Genomic DNA, 20,843 nt, shown 5'->3' with positions numbered 1-20,843 from the left:
TGACCTTAACTGGTCCGATTTTAATACAAATAATAATGTGATCTGGGTATTTTCAAACTTACAGGCCAACTGAATTCCGTCCCCTTTGGTCAGTTTCCACTTTGTTCGTGGTCCTAGGGACGAAAACAGAAAAGTAGATCCACGCTTTTAATATTTGAAAACTTTATTTTCTCAAATGAGCACCAACACATATTGTAAATCTGACAAACAGTATGCCTCCCTCTAATACTGAAGAACTATGTACAATGTACAAAGACACAAAGAGGTGAAGACAAATTATCTAAAAACAAACAATTGCATTTATTATTGAAGCAATATGACCTGAAAGAATATGCCAAAAATATAGTTAAATCAAATCAAAGAAATAAAAGTATACACAGTTTGTAAACACAAGAGCATCAATAGACAGGCTGGTATTGGAAATATTGTCTCTTCATTTTGTCAGTGAGAAAGCATTCCCATTTCCTTATGAAAAACAAAACAAAGGATGTGTACAGTTTGTAACTACGAGAATAGCTTATTTGTGATTGTACCTTACACAACATCATTCGGCTTGCATTTAAATGTCAAATTTTTTTATATTAAGTGTGATTTTATTTTCCCTTCCTGTTTGTTCTTTTAAAACAGGATTCTTCCAACTCAATGCGTAACATTTTTGTTTCTGAATGTTCCATTTCTCAGGCCTCTCATCTGGCAAGGAGAGTTCTTACTACCTAGCTGAGCTCTGCATTTCAAATCTGTTTACCCAACAGGATGCTTGTCCAAGAACTGGTTCATATAGAAACGTGATGCTTCTTCTGAAGTGAGGAAGTGCAATGAAATGCATGATTAATACACTCACATATCAATTAGGAAAACGCATAAAGAGAAAATTCTTAGCTGATCCTCACAAGAACCACAGATTCCATGTGCAGGTTTTGTTGCCTTTAAAATGTGTGCACCAAAAAGAGAAAATAAAAGAGTGTTTAACAGTTACTCAGCACTGCAAATAGCTCCTTACTCAGCAAAACACAGTCTAATGATTTGTGCTGTTGGTCCACTTTGAGATAAACAAGAAGACCAATGAAATAAAAACTAAGGGGAAAAGGGAGGGGAAAAAGACAAAGAGGAGAGGGGAAAGAACTTTACTGCCAGAGATGTAAACTTTTACTTTAATTCACTATGTAGCAGCCTGGTTTTATTTACATTAAAAGCAAAATTAAAACCAGGATCCACATCCAAAAATATTTGCAAAGCGAATAAGAATTCCTGATTAGTTAGAATTCTCCATCCCCTGGCCCTATTGCCCCAAGCAACGGGAAATAAAGATTCTGAGGTTGCAACTTAAATTCACTTCCCATTCTAAACCTTCATTATTTATTTTATTCTAGCCAATATTGGTGTAAGAGAATATTTCAGGCCCTGATCCTGCAATCAGATCTACTTAGGCAGATCTATGCACTTACATGGAGTCCCACTGACGTTAGAGACTCCATGTAGGAATTAAGATCTTCCTATCTGGATCTAATTGCAAGTCAGGGGCCTCAGGCACTGAGGAAGGTACTGAAGCATGTGCATACCTTTAAACACACTTGCATTCCCATGTGCTTAAAGTTACACACATGCTTCAGTACCTTCCTGAATTGGGAGCCTTTGTTTGTAACCTGGCAATGGCCTGTATAAGAGGTAATTTCTGCTGGATGGAACTAGAGGTTATTTGCCCTTTTTCAGCCTTGTCCAGGTGAAAAGTGTAGCAACTTAAGAAAACAGCATATAGTTATGATTGTTGTTTCCCTTTAAGCATATTTTCCAACTAAGACAGAGGAAACAGTATAATTTAAAAACAAAACAAAAAAAGTGCTCTCAGAGGTGGGTTCTGAGAAAACAGCACCAAATATATTATTTTTTTTAAAAAAATTAAAATATTTACAAAAGTATATTTCATAAGATAATTCTTATTATGTTCTGTATATATTATCATCTGAATATTTATTACAGGGTCATGATGCCACACAAGATAATCTGCCTGAGCAAAACATTTCAAACCTACCAAAGTTTAGCTTTGGGGTACACTGTGATGTAAACTCAGTGGTGCCCAGAATTTGCATTGCTCAAGGGCCTTGGTGGCAGCTTGCTAGAAACTAAGGGGTGGGGGCAGAAAATGGAGCAAAACTTGCAGTTTTCATCTTCGCTGAGGCTGCCACCCACGGAGACTACAAATCCCAGTACGCAGTGCTCCACTGTGATCTGGACATTGGATACTGGGACATGCTGGCTCTCTGGACTGCACCTCCAGCTTGGAAGTGAAGGGCAGGCATTACCACCCTTCGATGTAACTAACTGGCTACAGTTAACTGACTTGACCAATGAGATGCAAGTGGTGCAGTTCTTTGGCTATGTTCTGAATATATTCTTTTGCAACTAATCAACTGAGAATGCCCTGATAGTTATACCCACCAACTAGCCTATAAATTTCATCACTCTGTTTTGTTTTCAACTCCCAATACTCTCATATGTCTTATTACAGCAGGTCACAGATGAGTTAACAGTGGACCTTACATCATAAGAAGCACTTTAGGTTTAGCCGACACATAAGGGAGAACAAATATTAAATGAGCCTAGCAGGCCATTTTTACTTATCTCTTTATACAGTGTATAAAAATCAACATACAGTCAAGTGTGTGCCTCTGTGTGTGCTCGCACATTTTCCATACCAGGATTTGAGGATCTGGGCCCAGATCCTCAACTGATTTAAACCGGTGTAGCACCATGGAAGTCAAGGAAACTAAGCCAATTTACATTAACTGAGGATCTGGCCACAAATATTCAAATTTACAGTGGTCGCCATAAAAAATGCAATTTATGTAAATTGTTACTGCGTGTTGCCATCTGTGACATTACTTCTTGTTCTTAGTACACAAAGAATAAAAACTATTGCATCTGACACCAATCTGTAGTAACTGCCCTTATTTTTAAGAGGTACAGCATATCCTACACTAATGGTGCAAAAATTACAATTTACAGGGGTAATGCTGCAGTATTTGAGACTGAATACTCGGGGATTATTATAGGCATGTTGGCTTTTTATTGGCGATCACTGTAGTGCATAAAATTATACTCATTCAGGGAAGATTACCAGAGTCTAGGCATAGCTCTGTATCCCATCCCATCTGCACACAAACTGTTGTGGGTTATCCCTTATTTCTCCCATTTTAGATCAGATCCCTTTAAAGATTGTTTTCAGGGAAGGAGAAGAGCTTTTCAAAGAAAGCAAATGACTCCTTACTGGCCAAAACCAACGAAATGTTGAGTGGAAAGGGCAATGAAGAGAAGGCCAATGCCAGAGTCAACAAGCTAATGGGTACTGAGGAATTATTTTTGTTGAAGGTAACGGTGATGGAGGGGAATGAGGATGACGGATGTACTGTCTAGCAGAAGTCAAAGATGAAGTGGTCTTGTAATTCAGATAGAGTGAAGGCAGAAACCACCTCCTAACACAATGGCCAAAGAAGGCATTCAATACATCCCTTCCAGAAGTAACACTCAGTCTCCATCTTGTCACCTACTTCTGGGTAATAACCACGTTATCAGAGATGCCATGGACACAACAGTCATCTAGCGAGGAGAGAAAACATCCACTGTTCACATGAGCTATTCAGGTTTTACTCACTGGTACATAGAAGTCTAATCCCACTTCTAAAGCCTCTCTCTCTGCACACACATCCCCACCCCCACTTACCAGCAAATGTGATTTTGAAATCCTCTCAACTCTGCTAACCTGAATATTGGAAAAAAAAGGCGGCATTAGGCTCTAATCATCAGAAGGTTCAATTTCATAAGGAGCTACGAATCCCTGCACATTATTTTTAACTCTCTGGATTGAGAGGGATTTCCCCCAGAGAATTAACCTACTTTGAAATAATTCCACAAACAAAAAGAATTCACTCGGATGGATAATACTAATTCAGTTAAATAGTCTTGTGCTCTGCAACAGATACTGACTGGATTGTTGTAGAGGAAGCTTCACGCTGTCATTTATGTCTACGCTACTTCTTTCATACACATTCTCCCCCTTTCCCACACCATCAACATAAAGATGGTCCATAAAAATTAATTTACAAAAATTAAAGTAGGACTTGTCCATTGCAGTTAGGTGTTGAAACCTCTTCTCCCCCCTACAACTCCAAGGCCTATGCCATTTGGGGGATGCTAAGTTTCAGTCTTCCAGAATATGAAACAGGTTTTTTTTTAAAAACACCAGGAGTCAAGGTTTGGGGGATACTTCAGTGCTTGAAATAGCAGTCTGTGAAACATGATTTTAACAGCCACCAGAGCCACTTAATGTTCCATCACATCTCTGATGGATTCAAAGAGTGGACCTGATGGCTGGAGTCTGAAATTTTAGAGATCCTATTAAAGCCATTTTCCCATTACGCATTAGGATGACTGGATCCCAAGCTATTACATTGCCAATGGTAAAGAGATTTGCCCTAACGGCACACAGTAAGGACTGGAAAATTAAAGATGGCATCATATGTTTCTGAGTTTGTCTACAGCCCTCTCCCCCTACATATTTTCCTAGCACATGCCCGTGTTCTTGCATATCTATCGTATCTTCTAAAAAAACTGCAGCACCGGCCCCTCCCTCTACATTACATGATTTGACTCCTCCTCTCTCAGTTGCCCAGGATCAGAATTTTGTTTCCCCAGCAGTGCTGAGGTTGTAGCCATGCTCTGATGGGACGGTTTGCCCATCTGCTATGAAACAGGAGGAGGGAGAAGCAGAAGGAGAGAGCCTGGGGAATCTCTCTAGCCATCAAGCTCCACAACAAAACATTCACAAAAGGCGACTGTGTGAATAGTATGAAACAACCTATCAAAAGATGGAATTGCACATCAGTTTCAGGAATTAGCTAGCAAGGGGCTTTTGGTTACAACTTGTGCTCAGCCAGCTTAATCTGGAGCTCTGCCTCTGGAACAGCAGTTTCGAGATTCAGAGATAACGCAGTCATGAGGTATATTTCTGTCCATAGTTTCAAGCCTTGGTTACCAGGACTTAAAGGAAAAGCAGTTTCGTTCCTGCTTACTTCCCCTCCTGCCCGTCCCCTTTTTCTCTCCTCCTGCCCAAAACTCTGGTCTCCCTCCCACACTGAGACCCTCTGATAAAATGCCACCAAAGAGCCAACTTCAGTTTGTACTTAGACATTCATAAACATGGAATGCTGTCAGGCATTTGGTGCATTCTCTTAGCCAACACCAGAACACAGAGAGAAGCAGCCAGGGTCAACTCACAAACAGATAAAAAGCAAAGAGACGGAGAGACAGAAATTTAGAGGCCAGTCACCAATAAAGATGGAGAAGGGTGTGAAGATGCTCCCAAATGGCAGAGCCTCTAAATGCATGGAACCAAGCGTTCGGTCACTCTCTCACTCTTGGATATAATGTTCTGTTGGATGGCATTCTCTTACACGCTGGTTTGGCTGGGCTCTTCCCATTCAATCCCAGCCATTATCCTTGATCATGTGAGCTAGTTCGATGATGTATTTGCCTTCTTTATACTTCTGGCTGCTCTCAAAAGCGTGTTCCTAAAAAAATGAAAAAACAGAGAGGTGGACTTAGTGGGAGACTTCAGAGGTACGGAAAAGGAAGTGCAACCTAGTGATTAGAGCAGAGGTCTGGGAGACAGGAGTCATGCATTCCACTCTCAGCTTTGGGGCACAGAGTGCAGGAATATGGGACCCTGTTGACTTTCAGGAAACTTTTTGTTTTCAGGAATCCTAGACTCTAGTCCCACTCATACCACTGGCTCACTGGTGTCTGTACTTCAGTAAGTCCCTTAACCTCTCACTGTCTCCTGTTAGACCAGGGTTCTCAAACTATTTCCATAGTCTATACTACATTTTTATAAAGAGATTACCATGTGGACACCTCTCGTCCCAAATGCATAACATCCCTAGAGCAACTCTAATAATTGCTTATAAGAAAAAGTAACATTAGGAATGCATCTAATTCCTTTTCAGCTGTCTTTAATGTGATTTACCAGTGGAAACAAGGAGAAGAAATCAGGATCGTGTGACCAGCCACCTCTCTGCAGGCCACCAGCAAGTGCTCCACGGATCACAGTTTGGGAACCATTCAGTTAGGCAACTAGAGTATAGCTTCACTGCGGTTGGGAACGTACCTCCCAGCCCAAATAGACAGACATGTACTAGCTCTACTTCAGCTACTGTGTTAAAAACAACAGTGTGGACATTGTGACATGAGCAGTGATTATGCATAGTAACATACAGCCTCTGCCACAAAGAGCTTATTGTCTAAATATTCAAGACACACAAAAGGTGTCAGGAAAAACAGGCACAGAGAGGGGACCCAGTAGATCAGTTTAAGAGTCAGAAATAGAACTCGGGTTTCTGACTCCCACTTCAGCACTCTGCCTCATTATACACACACCTTCAAAAAGGGATAGAGACAAATGCATCCACAGGAACAATAAACGATACTCACATATTTCCAGCCCAGTGTGGTTTTGCAGTTTTCACAATAAATGTCTGCAACTGCGTGTAATCCTGTTAGTAACACCCGCTCCTCTGCAGGGCCGCAACCCACATTAACTCTGGGAGTGAAGGGAAGAGAAAGATATGGTTCCTATCAAAGTATTGCTTCCTTTTTGTACACTGCAAGAACCTTTGCAGCAATTTTGTTGCCGTACTGGAAAATATAAACTGGAATCTCTAATAATAAATACTATAGCTATTCTAAAATAGAACTTTCCTTTCGTAAGAAATTTTGATACTTCAAAATTATGTTCTGTTCCATATCAGAATGAAAAGATGAAATAGGGAATATTTTCACTCAGTGAAAAATTCCTAAAAACACTGAGAAGGAGAATTTCAAAGTTTTCTACTGAAATGAAATAATTTGACATTTCAGAGTGAAATTTTCATTTTAAATTTGAAATGAAATTTTTCATTTTGATTTTCACAAATGGAAAATGGGACATTTTTGTTGAAATCCATGTATTCCCAAGGTAAATGCTGATTTCCAGAAAACCGTATTTGTCTAAAGGAAATTCTTTTCAGTTAAAATTATAGCCCAGCTCTAAAAAAGCCACTAGTATTTAGCACCTATATACTTCTTTATATTTACAAAGCTTTGACTTATTGGTCCTCACTACATCCCCCGAGAAGTAAGTGACTCAAAACTACTTCTGTTAGGTGTTATTTCTCAATCCCATGACAAAAATACTCTTATTCCAGCCCCTTTTCTGAAACCTAAAGGCAAAGTCAAGTCTGAATTAGTGCTGTTTCCTTTCAGTCACCCCAAAGCAATGATGCAAGCTCATAAGTAAGTGCCTTTCTGTCTCAAAAAAGGCAACTCTTTCTCCTAATTTTTAACCTCAGGGTGATATATATTTGTATCGCAAAAGATGGAGCAATGACATTTATGAAGTAACACTCACACTGAATTGAAGAGGTATGCTCGCCCTTGGCTTCCTTGAAAGGACTAAAAGGCAAGAAAACAGAAATCAGTCGGTTAATAGGAAGCCATCCTGTGCATGAACAGTACCCAGATACCAACGTTAATGACTTCAGAGGGTAGTTAGAGCAACTGATAGTGGAGTTCTGAGAAATGCACATTATTACAGTATGCAAGATGGAGAAGGCAGAGAGTGAAACATCCGTGGAAGATGAGAGTTGATTAATAAAGGTCTGTCCTGGAGATGGAAATGGAAAGTGAACCAGCCTGTCTCAAATACTAATGCATGCACATTTTAAAAGGGACACTGGCAGCTGACTTGGAACCTTACCTTCTTAATTATCACTTGATATTATCAGCCCTCAGAGCACTGTGAAAATCCAATGCATTTTTCACAAATTAAACTCTATGTTGTTTGGTTTCTGCATTCCAGTAAAAACTAAAAGTTGGTCAATTTCACTTCCTGGTTCTCATGCACTAGTTCAATGCCATTGCTCGTGGATTTACAATCTCAAACAAACCTTAACCCAAATTATTATTTTAAATTCTGTTTCTAAAAAAAACCAAACGTAAAATTTGGATCTAAGCTACCTGACAGCATTGCTTCAATATTTCGAATACGGCTCTGACAGTCTGAAGTGCCTCCATCCATGAAGGAGGTGCAGAAATACACATTATTATTATTATTTATGTGTATCCCCATCAGGGCCATATTGTGCTATGTGCTGTACACATATATATTGAAAAAGACAATCTCTGGCCCAATTTGCTGACCATCCAAGACCACAGTCTTGCAAAGCTTTATGCAGATACTTAAATGTATGCACTCTAAGCAGCCCCATAGACGCCAGTGGGATTGCTTATAATGCATAGTTAAGCGCCTTTGTAAGGCCAGGTCTACACTACAAATTTATATCAGTAAAATTACATTGCTCAGGGGTGTGAAAAATCCACAGCCCTAAGCAATGCAGTTATACCAGTCTAACCCCCACTGATTTAGCTACCACCTTTTGCGGAGATGGATCAACTATACTGATGGGAGAAACTCTCCCGTTGGTGTAGTAACATCTTCACTAAAGCATTACAGTTGTGCAGCTGTGCCGCTGCAGCTTTTAAAGTGTAAACCTGCCCTGAGTCTTTTCAGGATCAGGGCCTAAACATATGACAAGAGACAGCTGAGTAGAGGTAAACAAACAATGAAAGGGAAGGATAAGGGAACAGTGAAACTGTCACATTTTGTAGCATTAGCAACAATCGTGGCATTCCCAGTGCCTGGCCATATAACATTCACAATGATAAAACAGTATTTTGCAATGAAAGGTTGGGCAGCACCGGCGACCTCTGACTGGGACACTTCAATAACACTGTTTCCAAGCACCTATAAGCTCCATTTGTGTCTGGCCTGTAATATTACCTGCAACAATGTCTTGCTGACAGGAGCAGCTAATAGTGGAGCAATACAACCTGCGTTTTTAATGTGCTTTAACAAGTGCCCATTGAATTAAAGATTTTGAACTTACTCATAGTTCTCCCTCCTCACAACTGTTAATGTGAGGGAGACGGTGTGGACTAGATAATGACAAGGTAACATTATGCTGTTTATAGATGACATGCACATCCAGTGATAAAGGTTTGGCATCCATAACCGTGCCCTGTAGAGGCGTTAGTATGTTTTTTGGTTATGACTACTCTATTTGCAGGTCAAAGAGAAAAGGCAGGCTCAGGTGAGTGGAGCCAATACAAAGAGAGAGCTATTGGGTCAAAATGGGTAAAGGCTAGTTTACCAGGAGCGCAGCTTTCAACGTCTAAATGAATTTTATCCCCTTGGCAGTTTGTTTAATTCAGGAGGACGTGAACAGCTGGCAGCAAAGGGGCTGGCTCCAACTGACACAGAAGGGATCACTTGGGAAGTCTCTATGGAGAGACTTCTATACACAAGGTCCTGTTTCTTTGTGAAGCTGCTCCCAGGAATTCACTCAATGAAATTTGCGACAGGGCACGGCAAATGCCAAAGTGCCCATCGTTCCCCAGACAGCAAGGCCACAACCCAGCTGCCTTGTTCCACACTGTACTCTTCATGCCATGTAATTTATGCTAACACAATGCATCTCTCTCTCTCTCCTTCTAGTGGATAAGCCACATATAAAGGTTTACAAGTGTTGATGCATCCAAGCTAACAGTCCCATTCCTTTAGCTTAGGCACTAACAGATACTTTCAGACCCAGGGTTACCAAATTCAATCCCTAAAGATGACCCCCAACAACGAAGGTCACTATGCTTAGTTTAGTGAAGGCTACATAGAGAATGTAGCACATGGTATAAAATACAGAGTGATTGTAAATGTCAGATTAATCCAAGAGGTATTTTTTCTCTGCACAAGTGTAACTGTAAGTGTTGGGGGCACACAGCTCTTTAATAATCTTATCCAGAGAGAACCCCTGCATCACACATTCTATTCATTTCAAATACATGAAGGAGAAATTTAATGAATTTTAATCTTGGACATTGTTCAGTAAAGTCTGGGTTTAAACCCCCCTCGACAAGAGAACACATTCCACCTCCTCTGGCTGCAACTCAGTGTATTTCTTGACACTGAGCTACTTTTAAGTCACAGCACAATGGAGCCTGTGGAAAGATCTGTGCCTCCGTGCATGAAGCAAGAGCCTCCCAGCCACTGACTGAAGGAGAGCATGTGGGTAAAACCAGTGCTGTGGGTCAAGCTACCCAACTCCATATCCAGCACTAGAGCTGCCCGAGAGGTTCAGATGGCAGTGATGGCTCTGCCAGCTACAGAAGAGCTGTCTGCCAAGAAGATTCAGACAGAAGCCCAAGACTAGCTGCCAATATTGGGGAAAAGAAGTTTGTGGGCTCGGAGGAGATGCCTGAGGCACCTCTGCACTCTCTTGGCATAAGCCCTGGATTCTGTGCAGTGAGAAATGCCTTGTTCCCCAGGAAGCAAATTAACTAGGACACATGGCTCAAGCATGTTTGTGAAATTGTATTTATTAGAGCAGCTTCCTTAAATCTCTCCTCAGCACTGAAGTCGTGTATTATTGTTATTCTCATCTGTATGATACCGCACAATCTAACTGTATCTGAGCTGACTGCTACAGAATACTTGGTATACTGAACTCTATTCCTCTGTAGGGTAAATAAAGATGGGATTCTGTAAGCTAATAGCCTTCATGCCAAGGCTGTCTCTCTCCTTTGGAAGGAATAAACTGGGGCTGGCTCTGTGTTGTGCTCTACAATGACATGTGCAAAAGGCATTTATTCTCCAGGCTGCAAGGGCTGCATAGAGGTTCTATGAGTTTGGATGCATGGATCCTGGGTGGGTGATGTGTAGCAAGCAGGAGGGATCCTCAAGGGACACAGGCCCTTGCCACTAAAAGCAGGATGAGAGCAGCTAAAACTCACTAACCTTCCACTCCCTCCCAGTAAACAGTTTTCCATAAACACCAAAGTGACTGAGTTTGCCAACAGCAGCAGCTATGGGAGCAGAATTTTACTGGAACAGAAATAGCAGTTTCCATTATTGCTGGCTATCAGTCAATCTTTAATAAAGAACAAAACCAAGCCCTTAAGCTTTGCATCAGAGGCTCCCTGAACATTACTCCAGCCAATTGATAGAGGATTGTGGTGTTCTCCTGGTGGGCCTCCTCCTTCCACTTTAGGTCAAGGCATGATCTAGATAGGATCCTGAAGTTCTCTGGGCTTTTTGTTCTGGAGAACCACTATTTTCTCTCAATGGCAACTCTCCCTTATGGAGTGCCCCAAATGAAGCACTCATCCCCTGGTTTGAAGTAAAGCCAATAATGCTCCAGATGGTCACCATAGTGCACCTTTACAAAGGGTCTCCACCAGCTTGAAGAGGTCACCGAAGGATGATCAACTTCATCAACTATCAGCTGTGTTTTCCTATTTCATTTCCAGCCACAAGCTTGCAACTCACACCTGAGTGTGCTGCCTTTATTGCCCACTTACAGACTCTAATATTAGTCAGTAGCTATTGCCTAAGGATGTTGCTGTCACCAAAGAGCACTCTCTTTACCATCAGTGTGTGGCCACTGCACAATCCTGTCACCTTCAGGGATGCCAGGCTGGAGCTTTCCCACATCCCAGCGCTCACCATTTGGTGCTGCTGATGCGGTGTTTCAAGAAACCATCCTCCACCCCAGGGGGATTTAGCAAATGCAGATAAAGGGGAAGTGATGGAAAGGGAACAGGTATGTCATATTTTGGGCTTGTATCCTCAACAAATTCCCTTTAGTTTACAATTAAATAAAACCTAGTGGGGTGGCCAGAACTGCCTCTTTCTGTTCCATCTCTAGAAGGACGGATGTGCTGCAGTGATCATGATGAAGTCACAGGAAAACTATCATATCCTAACCTAAGCAGACATTCCCTGCACAGTCCCCTCCAAACTGTTCTGCAAATACACTTGCTTTGCATCAAGTAGTGACAGCCAGTAATGTGGCAAGTTTCCATGTCCTGCATTTTTTTCAAAGCAGATTTTGTGATGTGAATTAAAATTAAAAACATTTATTTATATTATACACACACAAAAAAAATCCAGACTTCTTCCCCTCTAAAATAACAGCTCCCGGGACACACTTTCCAATCCAACTCAAAGAAATGGAAAGGATTTTTTGTTTCCCATTGAAAGGCCAAGCCATTTTTTCTCTCCGTTGCTAATTTAGGAAGTTTGGCTAGAAACACAACCCGCCATGCTTGCAACAGGAATTCTCCCTCCTTTTCTCCCCACTTCCCGCCCCCATCAATGTCTAGACTTTTTGGTTAGGAGGGAAAAGATGAGAAAAATACATGATCTTCATCTTGACTATCAGCTATTCAAAATCCCCTTCTGCATCTGGAGTTCCATTCAGCACAAAAGACATCTAAAATGTGTATCAGGCATGCCTTAAACAGGTGATTTGAATATCCAATGGAGAGTCATGAGCCATGAGACAGGCATTCAGGCACTATCAAGAGCAAAGTTCCGATCATGCCAAAATACCCTATCCTGCAGCCCTTCTCTCACTAAGAAGTGCTCACTTCCTCATCATCCTGCAACAAGAAATGAAGTCAACAGCTGAATCCAGATTTCAAACAGCCACAAGCTTGGGAGTATTTCAGTCAAGTGGTTTAGTTTGGTTCTGGTCCATTTGCTAAATTCTGATCTGAATTTAAAATGTCCGAATTTCTGCCATTTTGATTGAACTTATGTTCTACCCTCTGAAAAACAGGTGATGCTCTTCCAGGATTTTCTGAGCTGAGCAATAGCACATGGGAGAAAGTACTAGCTTAAAAAAGGGACAAGGCTATTCATTTCCTTCTCCTACCATCTTGTCCAAAGCTCCATTTGCTTACCACCTCAATCACCAGGTGTACCTACACATCCTTTATTGTCAATGAACCCTGGATGCATGGGGGGAATCCTTCATTGTAGTCAGCACTGCAGCCAGAAATCTATGAAATGAATGTGAAACCAAAACACCCCCTCCCTTCTGTAGCAAGGATTTCCCTTACATTCACTCAGCAGTCCATGCACTGAACAGATGACAGGATTAATTTTCGCGAAGTCTTTGTGATGGAATAGACAATAGCGCAAAATGTGAATAGCGCCCATGGAGACCAAGAAGCAGCTACCAGACATGGCACCACGATCCCTGCAGACCAGATCAGGAAAGAACCATGTACCTATGCCAATGTAGGCACCCTTACACAACCCAATGACACAAAGATGAAAAGGTAACTGGTTCCACTGAAATCCAACGAGGAGAGACGAATATGCAGCCTGAACCCGTTGGTTAGCTCTATGAAAGCTATAGTTACTTCTCATTGCAAGAAAAAGTTCAGGGTTAGAAGGACCAATGTTTGTGCTGGAGCTCTAGGGAAGTCTACATGGTCTGAGTGTGAGGGAGGGGACATGAAGGCTAGGCTCCCGCTGATCAGATACTTATATGGAGGACAGTTTATTGTGCCCTGTTATTTCCTGTCAAGACAACTGATGAAAGAACAGAGAGGAAAAGGAATATTGGGAACTCCTGGATTTAAAGGGTCCCTTATATTCATAAGTGAAAAATCATCCAATTATTCTATTCAGAGAGAGCTTCGTTTATCTCTCTCCCTCGGCCCTATGCACACTCCTTTTATTTTTTTAAATACTAAGGACGTTTGCATGAAGACTGACTCTGCTCGTGCTGCTGACTCTGCATTTAAACTCTTAAGCAGAGAGTCTGTTTTACCTCAAGGAGGCAAAAGTGTGAATCGAGGCTTAATGCGGAGCCACCTGGGTTGCATGCAAGTCCTGCAGATGAAGAGGGCGCTGTTACACGTTAAGCCATCTGAGTTGTAACATTTCCTTTGAACTAATGAACATTGCTGTCTTATTCCGTTCTACTAAGGCTCTTATGCCCATGCCCACCACTGTGGTATTTTTGAGAGTGACCGACCCATCATCTCTGTAAGAGCACTATATGCCCTGCCAGTGATAAAGAAGAGGAGTAGAAAAATACGGTCACTAGAAGTCACTGGACTCAATGCCAGAGACCATCCTGTGTGACCTGGGGCAAGTCATAAGCTTTCTGTGCTTTTCATTACTTCTACATTCCCCCCTCCCTTTGTCTGTCTTGTTATTGAGATGTAAGCTCTTTTGGGCAGGGGACTGTGTTTACTATGTATCTGTATAATGCCTTACAATGGGGTCCATATCTTGATTATAGTTTTCCAGGTGCTAAGGTAGCTAATACACTACACTCTTTTCTCCCAAGATCTGAAAGCAATCTCCCAACTGGGGTAAGTATCATTATCCCCCATTACAGATGCGAAGAAAAGCGACGAGAATAGTTGAAGAGTGTGCTTGCTCCTAGGTAAACCAGCAAGCCAGCAGGGGTGACCCAGGTAGAGAATCCAGTTCTTTGAGGCTATCCAAATGCTCTATCACTCATTCAAAACCCTTCCCCCCCCCATGAAGGAAGAATCTATTTAGGTCATATATTGCATCATCATTCATACCACACAATAAACTAGGCTACTCATACATCCAGCATTTAGGTGATACTTTCCTTCTACAAGGGACTTTTACAAAATACAGCTTTGCTGATTTAAACTTTCTGACCACAGTGTGGTTCCTAGTTTCTCACCAGGCACCAGCTTGTTCTTGGAACATTGTATTTGGGGGTTTCCTCAGCAAAGACATGGACTTGTTAAAAAACAAAGTAAAACTATTCCCATCACAGTCAAAGGGTGAACAAACCCAATAGCAAACAGCATGCTTTGGTTTCCGATGTTAATATTTGATTTTGGGGATTCTGTTATATAAACAGGGAGCAGAATTTGTTTGCCACACACACACCTATATCTATATCATTGCAGAGACATTTTCTTTTCCACATCCACGACCTTAATATCTATTCCAGCTGAAGGCTCTTTAATGGAGAACTCTAGCCAGTTCTCTTTGCAGCAAACCTGACTGAAGCTGTTAGAAGAGCTGAGTGTTTCCAGTTATTAGTTGCAAAGAAGATGGGTCTAAATGCGAGTTCCAATGCAAATTCATTCCCAGTGCTTTCCACATTACCCTGTTAACCCTGGCAGCAATGGGTGTTTGCAGCTGACAAAGCCTTTGATTAGCCCCCCCCCCCCCCCCGCCAGAGGAACTCAATTACCATAGAAACATTTAGCTGAATTCAGATAGGAAAGGACAACTCAGCTGAAGGATTTGATCCCGTCAGGGCACAGAGAATGATTCAGATCCATTTTTAGTCAGAGCCCCCAATTCTGACTCCCAATAGGCATTCAGAGATTGCTTTTCTAATACTGTTGATCACATCAGTTTTCTTTACACAACCTGTTTTGTAAATGCTATACAGCTCAGTTCAGTTCTCTTATACCTGTCTGATAAGTTTTATCATACTGAGTTACATGCAAGCGTGGACTATATGCAATCTCATTCACCATGGCCAATGGGTTGCCGGGGTGGTCTATCAGAGCCAAATTTGGTCCACTGATAGGCTTTAATGAGCTCTAATATTTTTATTTACACTACTGTCAAGCCAAAGTGTTCAAAAATCGTGAGTCGAGGGCGGGGGGAACATCGAACAATGGGATTGGCTTAAAAACGGTGAGATTTTTTAAAACAACAACATTTGGGCTACTTTATATTTGCCTTCCAGTGTCTTTGCTTTCAGGGTGCTGCACTCGCTTCATGTGTTGGAGCTTCTCTCTCCAACCATCAGGGCTAACACTTACTATTTATTTATTTTTAAGCTAGGATCTCCTTCAGTCTTTTGATCCTAGCAGTTTAGGGCAGAGGTGGGCATACTACGGCCCGTGGAACTGTCTTGCCTGGCCCCTGAGCGGGGAGGCTAGTCCCAGCCACTCCCCCACTGTGCCCCCTCCCTCACAGCCACGCCACATGCCGGCAGCACTCTGGGGGGGCGGGGCTGCGCGCTCATGCAAGGCAGTGCAGCAGCATGTCTAGCTCTGGCCGGGTGGCACGGCTGCCAAAAATGCTGCTCTGAGCAGCATGGTAAGGGGGCTGGATAAGGGGCAGGTGGGGCTGGGGGGGCAGTCAGGGGACAGGGGGCGGTTGGATGGAGTGGAGGTTCGCGGGGTGGTGGTCAGGGGACAGAGAGCAGTTGAATAGGGCAGAGGTTCTGGGATGGGAGGGGATGGTTAGGGGACAAGGAGCGGTGGGGGGGTTGTGAGGGGGGCAGTCGGGGGCAGGAAGTGGGAGGGGTTGGATAGGGGGCCGGGGCCGGGGCCAGGCTGTTTGGGGACACGTGCACAGCCTTCCCTACCTGGCCATAACTAAGATTAGGGCCCCATTGTGCTGAGTGCTGTATGGACACGTAGTACAACAAGGAGAAAGAAAGTATTAACATCCCCATTTTGCAGATGGTTAAGAGAGAGGCCCGATCATCTTGAATTCAATGGAAGTCTTTCTAATTATTTCAGTTCAGCCTAAGGACCTTTTAAAATCTTTTAAAGATTTTTATTTAGATGCCAAACTCACACTGATTTCAGTGGGAGTTAAGTGCCTAAACACCTATAACAATTTGGCCCTAAGTAATTTGCCCAAAATCACAAGGGAAGTCTTTAGCTGAGCAAGGAAATGAACCCGGAGCTCCTGTGTCTCAGTTCTGTGCCCTGAACACAAGGCCACCAGGGCCTAACAATATATGTATCAGAGGCAACTAAAGGTTTATTTTTACGAATCTGGGCTGCAGTTTGGTAACAACCATGGCCAAGTCACCAGTCTAAACAAAGATTCGTGGCAGTATCCTGGTTAAATAAAGACCAAGATCAAAGAGGCACATGCAAAGGACCTTTAATCTTTATATTAGGCACAGGCTATTTGCAAATGTGGGCTTTAAAAACACCTTTGGCCACCTTATTTTCAGTGAGCAAACAATAGTGCTCATTCCTAGATTTGACTCTGATCTAGTGCTGGAGTTGATAAAGAGTTACTGAGTAAAATCTTATGCAGTTTAACCTGTGGCCAGGCCTAGCTTGCTGGATTAGAATACGAGAGAATACAGACCGACTCCAGTCCTGCTGGTACTTCCCCCCCCCCCCACAACACAGTAGCTCCTTGTTTCTAAACATTAGTATTTCCATCTCCCCGTTTCTATCCTAAAGCAGAAGCATTAGCCATTTTATGTGCACAATTGTACCTGTTCCAAATTGGATTCCTGTACTGAACAAACAGAGCCAACTAGCTGATCAGCAGCAGGACAGAGCTCTGGCTTGTTCGTGTCATTACAACACTAGTGTATGCAGTAAAGGGATACTCCATCAGCAATAAGAAAAGGAGTACTTGTGGCACCTTAGAGACTAACAAATTTATTAGAGCATAAGCTTTCGTGAGCTACAGCTCACTTCATCGAAAGCTTATGCTCTAATAAATTTGTTAGTCTCTAAGGTGCCACAAGTACTCCTTTTCTTTTTGCGAATACAGACTAACACGGCTGCTACTCTGAAATCCATCAGCAATGTAGTCCTATCTGTCAGAAGGATTTATTTACTTTCCTTACCCCCTCCCCCTTTTTCAAGCCCCAGCTTTTATCTGCTGGTAACCCACTTACTAAGCAACATCACCAGAAAGCTCAGCTTGAAGGGCATCTTTCAGGCCCAGTGACTGAATAGGCAAAAATGGTCTGAGGGCAAGAAACAATCTTTCCATACATTTATAGCAACCAGTATGGGCCATAGTGCTGGGTTCGTCATGATTTACGAGTTTATTTGTGAGTTAACAACTTGAACTTTAATTGAAAGAAAGATGGGAAAATGTAATTCTAAAATGTGCTGTGGGCTCTGGAATTCTGTGCTGTGGAATTAAATGGCTTGCCTTTCTCCAATCTGTGCTAGCTGCTCTCAAGTAAGTACAAGTTTTATGAGCTAGTCCCTAAATCATGACTGACTGCAGAATCTTCTCCAGATTCCATTAATTTCACTTGTCCTCCAGCACATTAGGGATCATGAATGGCCAAATGAAACTTTGAGCCAATTCTGCTCTATGTTACATACAAAACCAGATCAAGGGAACTGGTTATACTACTATTCCATCTTGTAGTATAGATGTGACCTAACTCCATTTTAACTGTGTTCCTAAGTTTCAGCATTGGTCCTTAATGCTATTTGAGCCCCAAAGTAGAAGTGGAATTACAGTGAATTGGCCAAACTCATCTCTGGGTTAATTAAATTACTTCAGTTTGACCTATGTATATTGTTCCTCTGTCAGTCTCAACTGGATGCAATATTTTCTTCAGTTTTCTCTCTTATTACTACTGTGCAACATTAAACAGCTTTCACCTCAGAAAGAGCTGCATTTCACATATGGAGTAAGTGATCCTTATGTGGTGCTGGTATCTCAGTTTGCAATGTGCTGCTCTGTTATTCTTTGTAATGAAAGGCAATAGGTAGTAGAGAAATTGAGACATTATTTGGTTATTATTACATTAGCCAGCAGCTGCAAGTGCCTGTTAAACCCCTCAGTTCCATCCACACCCAAATGGCACTGGGCTTGCTTTAGAAGCTCAGCTGGCTAGAGTCATGCTGTTGATAAACACCTTTTGTCCAAACAGGAAACATCTCAGCACTTTCCCTGCACAGGATAGGTGGGGAGAGACTGAGGGCAACAACGGTACAAAAGGTCTACCCACACACATACTAAACTACCACCAGGCTATATTAGTACCACTACCACCATCCCGAGAGAGCTAAATTCTCCTATGTCATCCAAAGTCTCATGGGATGTCACTTTTGATGGAGAATAAATTCACTATCAGCAAGTGGAATATTTAGACAGGTCTCTCAGCCAGGTATGCTGAAATGGAGACTGCTATAGCACACTACCCAGCACATCATAACAAATCGATGGCCCCCTAAGAACTTTGTGGTAGTCACTATGCTGCATCTGATACTGTGCAATGGGGGGCACCAGTGCACACACATACAGTTGCCACTTCATTAACAACGTAGTGATAACTTCACATCCTCGGCCTCTCTTTCACTGGAGGAATAATTTTGCACCAGCTGGCTCTCTGTTCCTCGTCTCATTCGGTCACATAATGGAAGAAACCTAAAAGGTTAAGAGTGGGATTCCCAAAGGGGTCTAAGGGCATTAGTTCCTCAGTTCACCCTGAAAGGCAATCAAAAGTCAGGCTCCTAACCATTTTAGGCCCTTTTGTAAATCTCAGTCTAAGGGCCTACTAGGACTTGGCCAGCCTTTGTCTTCAGGCTTTGCACTTATGCCAAACCCAAGCATTCAAGAATCCTGGGTCTGGCCTCAAAAAACACATCAGACTGGCTTTAAAAATCATGACATTAAAAAAAAAACAGAACCCCTAAATTTTGATTTTTTTTTTTAAACTTGCCTCCTGGTATTTGAGCTTTCAGTGTTAATGTTTCCCACCTTGAACTGGCAATTATGAAGGCTAAAAACACACTTTTTAAAAAGGAAATCGAGATTTTTTTTTTTTTTTTGTATTCCACTTGTTCAAGGAGCTGGGCCTTTCAAAAAACAAAAACAAAAACACACCAAATAATCACAAGACTCATAATTAAATAATGGGAGCTGGCAACAATGGCTGGAAATACATATTCAGGCACACCAAGGGAAATGTAGCCTTAACAAAGAGAAAATAGCCTTAGGACACCATACTCAGTGCAACTTCCATACCAGAGGTATACAGTTGTTTCCAAGAAAGATGGAAAATAAATGGGTTCATGCAGGTACTGATCAGATCAGAAAGGAGCCATGAAATGCCGCCCTATGCTGTTTATTGGGATGGTAGAGTCTGAAAGACATATCAGCATAATGAGGAGGTGACACCGATGCCACACTTGGGCTGCTTTGCTTTCAGGCAGCCAGGCTATACAATGGATTTAAATAGGTCAGTGTCCAGAAACAATTTCACCATTACCAAATCAGTTCATATGTCAGTCTGATCACCCCTTAATGTCAGGAGAAGTGTGACTTTTTCAAAGGTTTTTTTTAAAATAGTGTCCAAGCAATTTTTAGAGAGGTAAGGGGAGAGCACTTCAGAGTCGATGGGATTAGTGAACGTCAGTAATTGGGGAAATACCAAAGGTCAGTCAGTTTTTCATGCATACACATTCCTAATAGCCATTTAACACTACTCTGCAGAGCTGAAGGCTGGGGAAGGCTCAGTGCAATGTTTCAAAACACAAAAGTAGATACAAATCAACCTGTTCCCAACCTTCCCCCCCCGAAGCCTTAAATTTAACTCAAATGCAGTGTTGCTAACTCTCATGATTTTATCATGAGGCTCGGATATCTCATGTTGTCATTAAAGCTCAAACTCCTGGAGTCATGTGATGTGTTAAAAACTCAGGGGGGTGTTTTTGTTTGTTTTGTTTTTTTAACAGAAAAGTAAGTTTCTAGCCCTCACACTTGCAGAGAAAAGCTTGTAAACACAAATTATATAGGCTCAAAAACAGCAAGCAGATAAAAAACACCCCAGATTTATTATTTTGTAAAACTTTCCTGATTTTTCTCAGCCTGACTCATGAGGTTTGAATGCTTGGAGCTGGCACTACTGTAATCAAAACCTGGTTTTATCTGCCAAAGGAATGAAAATACTCAAGGAAATTAAGCAGATGAAATTTTTAAAAATGATACAGCCAAGTTGCTTAAACGCATGACATCAGAGCTGCTTTGAGATAACAATTCACACATGGCTCATACACAAATAGAGGAGAGAGTTGCCTTTGAAGATGTTAGCTGTGCTTGCTATACATACTCAGGCTTTGTAGGTGGGATGGGAATTTAGCACTAAGTCACCTGAGCCCTATCAATGGATTCAATTCTGTTCCTGTTGAATATGTTCTTATTATGCAGACAGATGCACCTTTTTCCTCCA

The 20,843-nt window shown here is 42.0% G+C and overlaps 2 protein-coding genes across 6 annotated transcripts in view; both read right to left on the bottom strand.

Annotated features, from left to right (window-relative positions):
* The window catches only part of DHX40 (DEAH-box helicase 40), a 141,488-nt gene that overhangs the window by 101,065 nt on the left and 19,580 nt on the right, over positions 1–20,843 (bottom strand). For 2 of the 5 annotated variants that reach the window (XM_043499642.1, XM_043499643.1), the window contains exons 1-4: positions 6,484–6,508; positions 5,448–5,564; positions 3,719–3,757; positions 63–113 (exon numbers count right to left, since the gene is read on the bottom strand). In XM_043499642.1, coding sequence (XP_043355577.1) covers positions 63–113; positions 3,719–3,757; positions 5,448–5,488 — 131 coding nt within the window. In that variant the 5' untranslated portion in view covers positions 5,489–5,564; positions 6,484–6,508. Of the gene's footprint in view, positions 1–62; positions 114–3,718; positions 3,758–5,323; positions 5,565–6,483; positions 6,509–20,843 lie in introns of those variants that run through there. The other 3 variants (XM_043499646.1, XM_043499651.1, XM_043499644.1) reach the window with 3 other exon arrangements.
* Positions 2,405–20,843, bottom strand: part of YPEL2 (yippee like 2) — a 38,027-nt gene continuing 19,588 nt past the window's right edge. Inside the window, exons 2-4 of the mRNA XM_038375956.2 lie at positions 7,439–7,482; positions 6,484–6,592; positions 2,405–5,564 (exon numbers count right to left, since the gene is read on the bottom strand). Coding sequence (XP_038231884.1) covers positions 5,475–5,564; positions 6,484–6,592; positions 7,439–7,482 — 243 coding nt within the window. The 3' untranslated portion in view covers positions 2,405–5,474. The remainder of the gene's footprint in view (positions 5,565–6,483; positions 6,593–7,438; positions 7,483–20,843) is intronic.

Source organism: Dermochelys coriacea, chromosome 17, assembly GCF_009764565.3.
Source record: "Dermochelys coriacea isolate rDerCor1 chromosome 17, rDerCor1.pri.v4, whole genome shotgun sequence".
NCBI lineage: Eukaryota > Metazoa > Chordata > Testudines > Dermochelyidae > Dermochelys > Dermochelys coriacea.
Note: the sequence above shows the minus strand (reverse complement) of the source record. Positions and strands in the feature narration are given on the sequence as shown.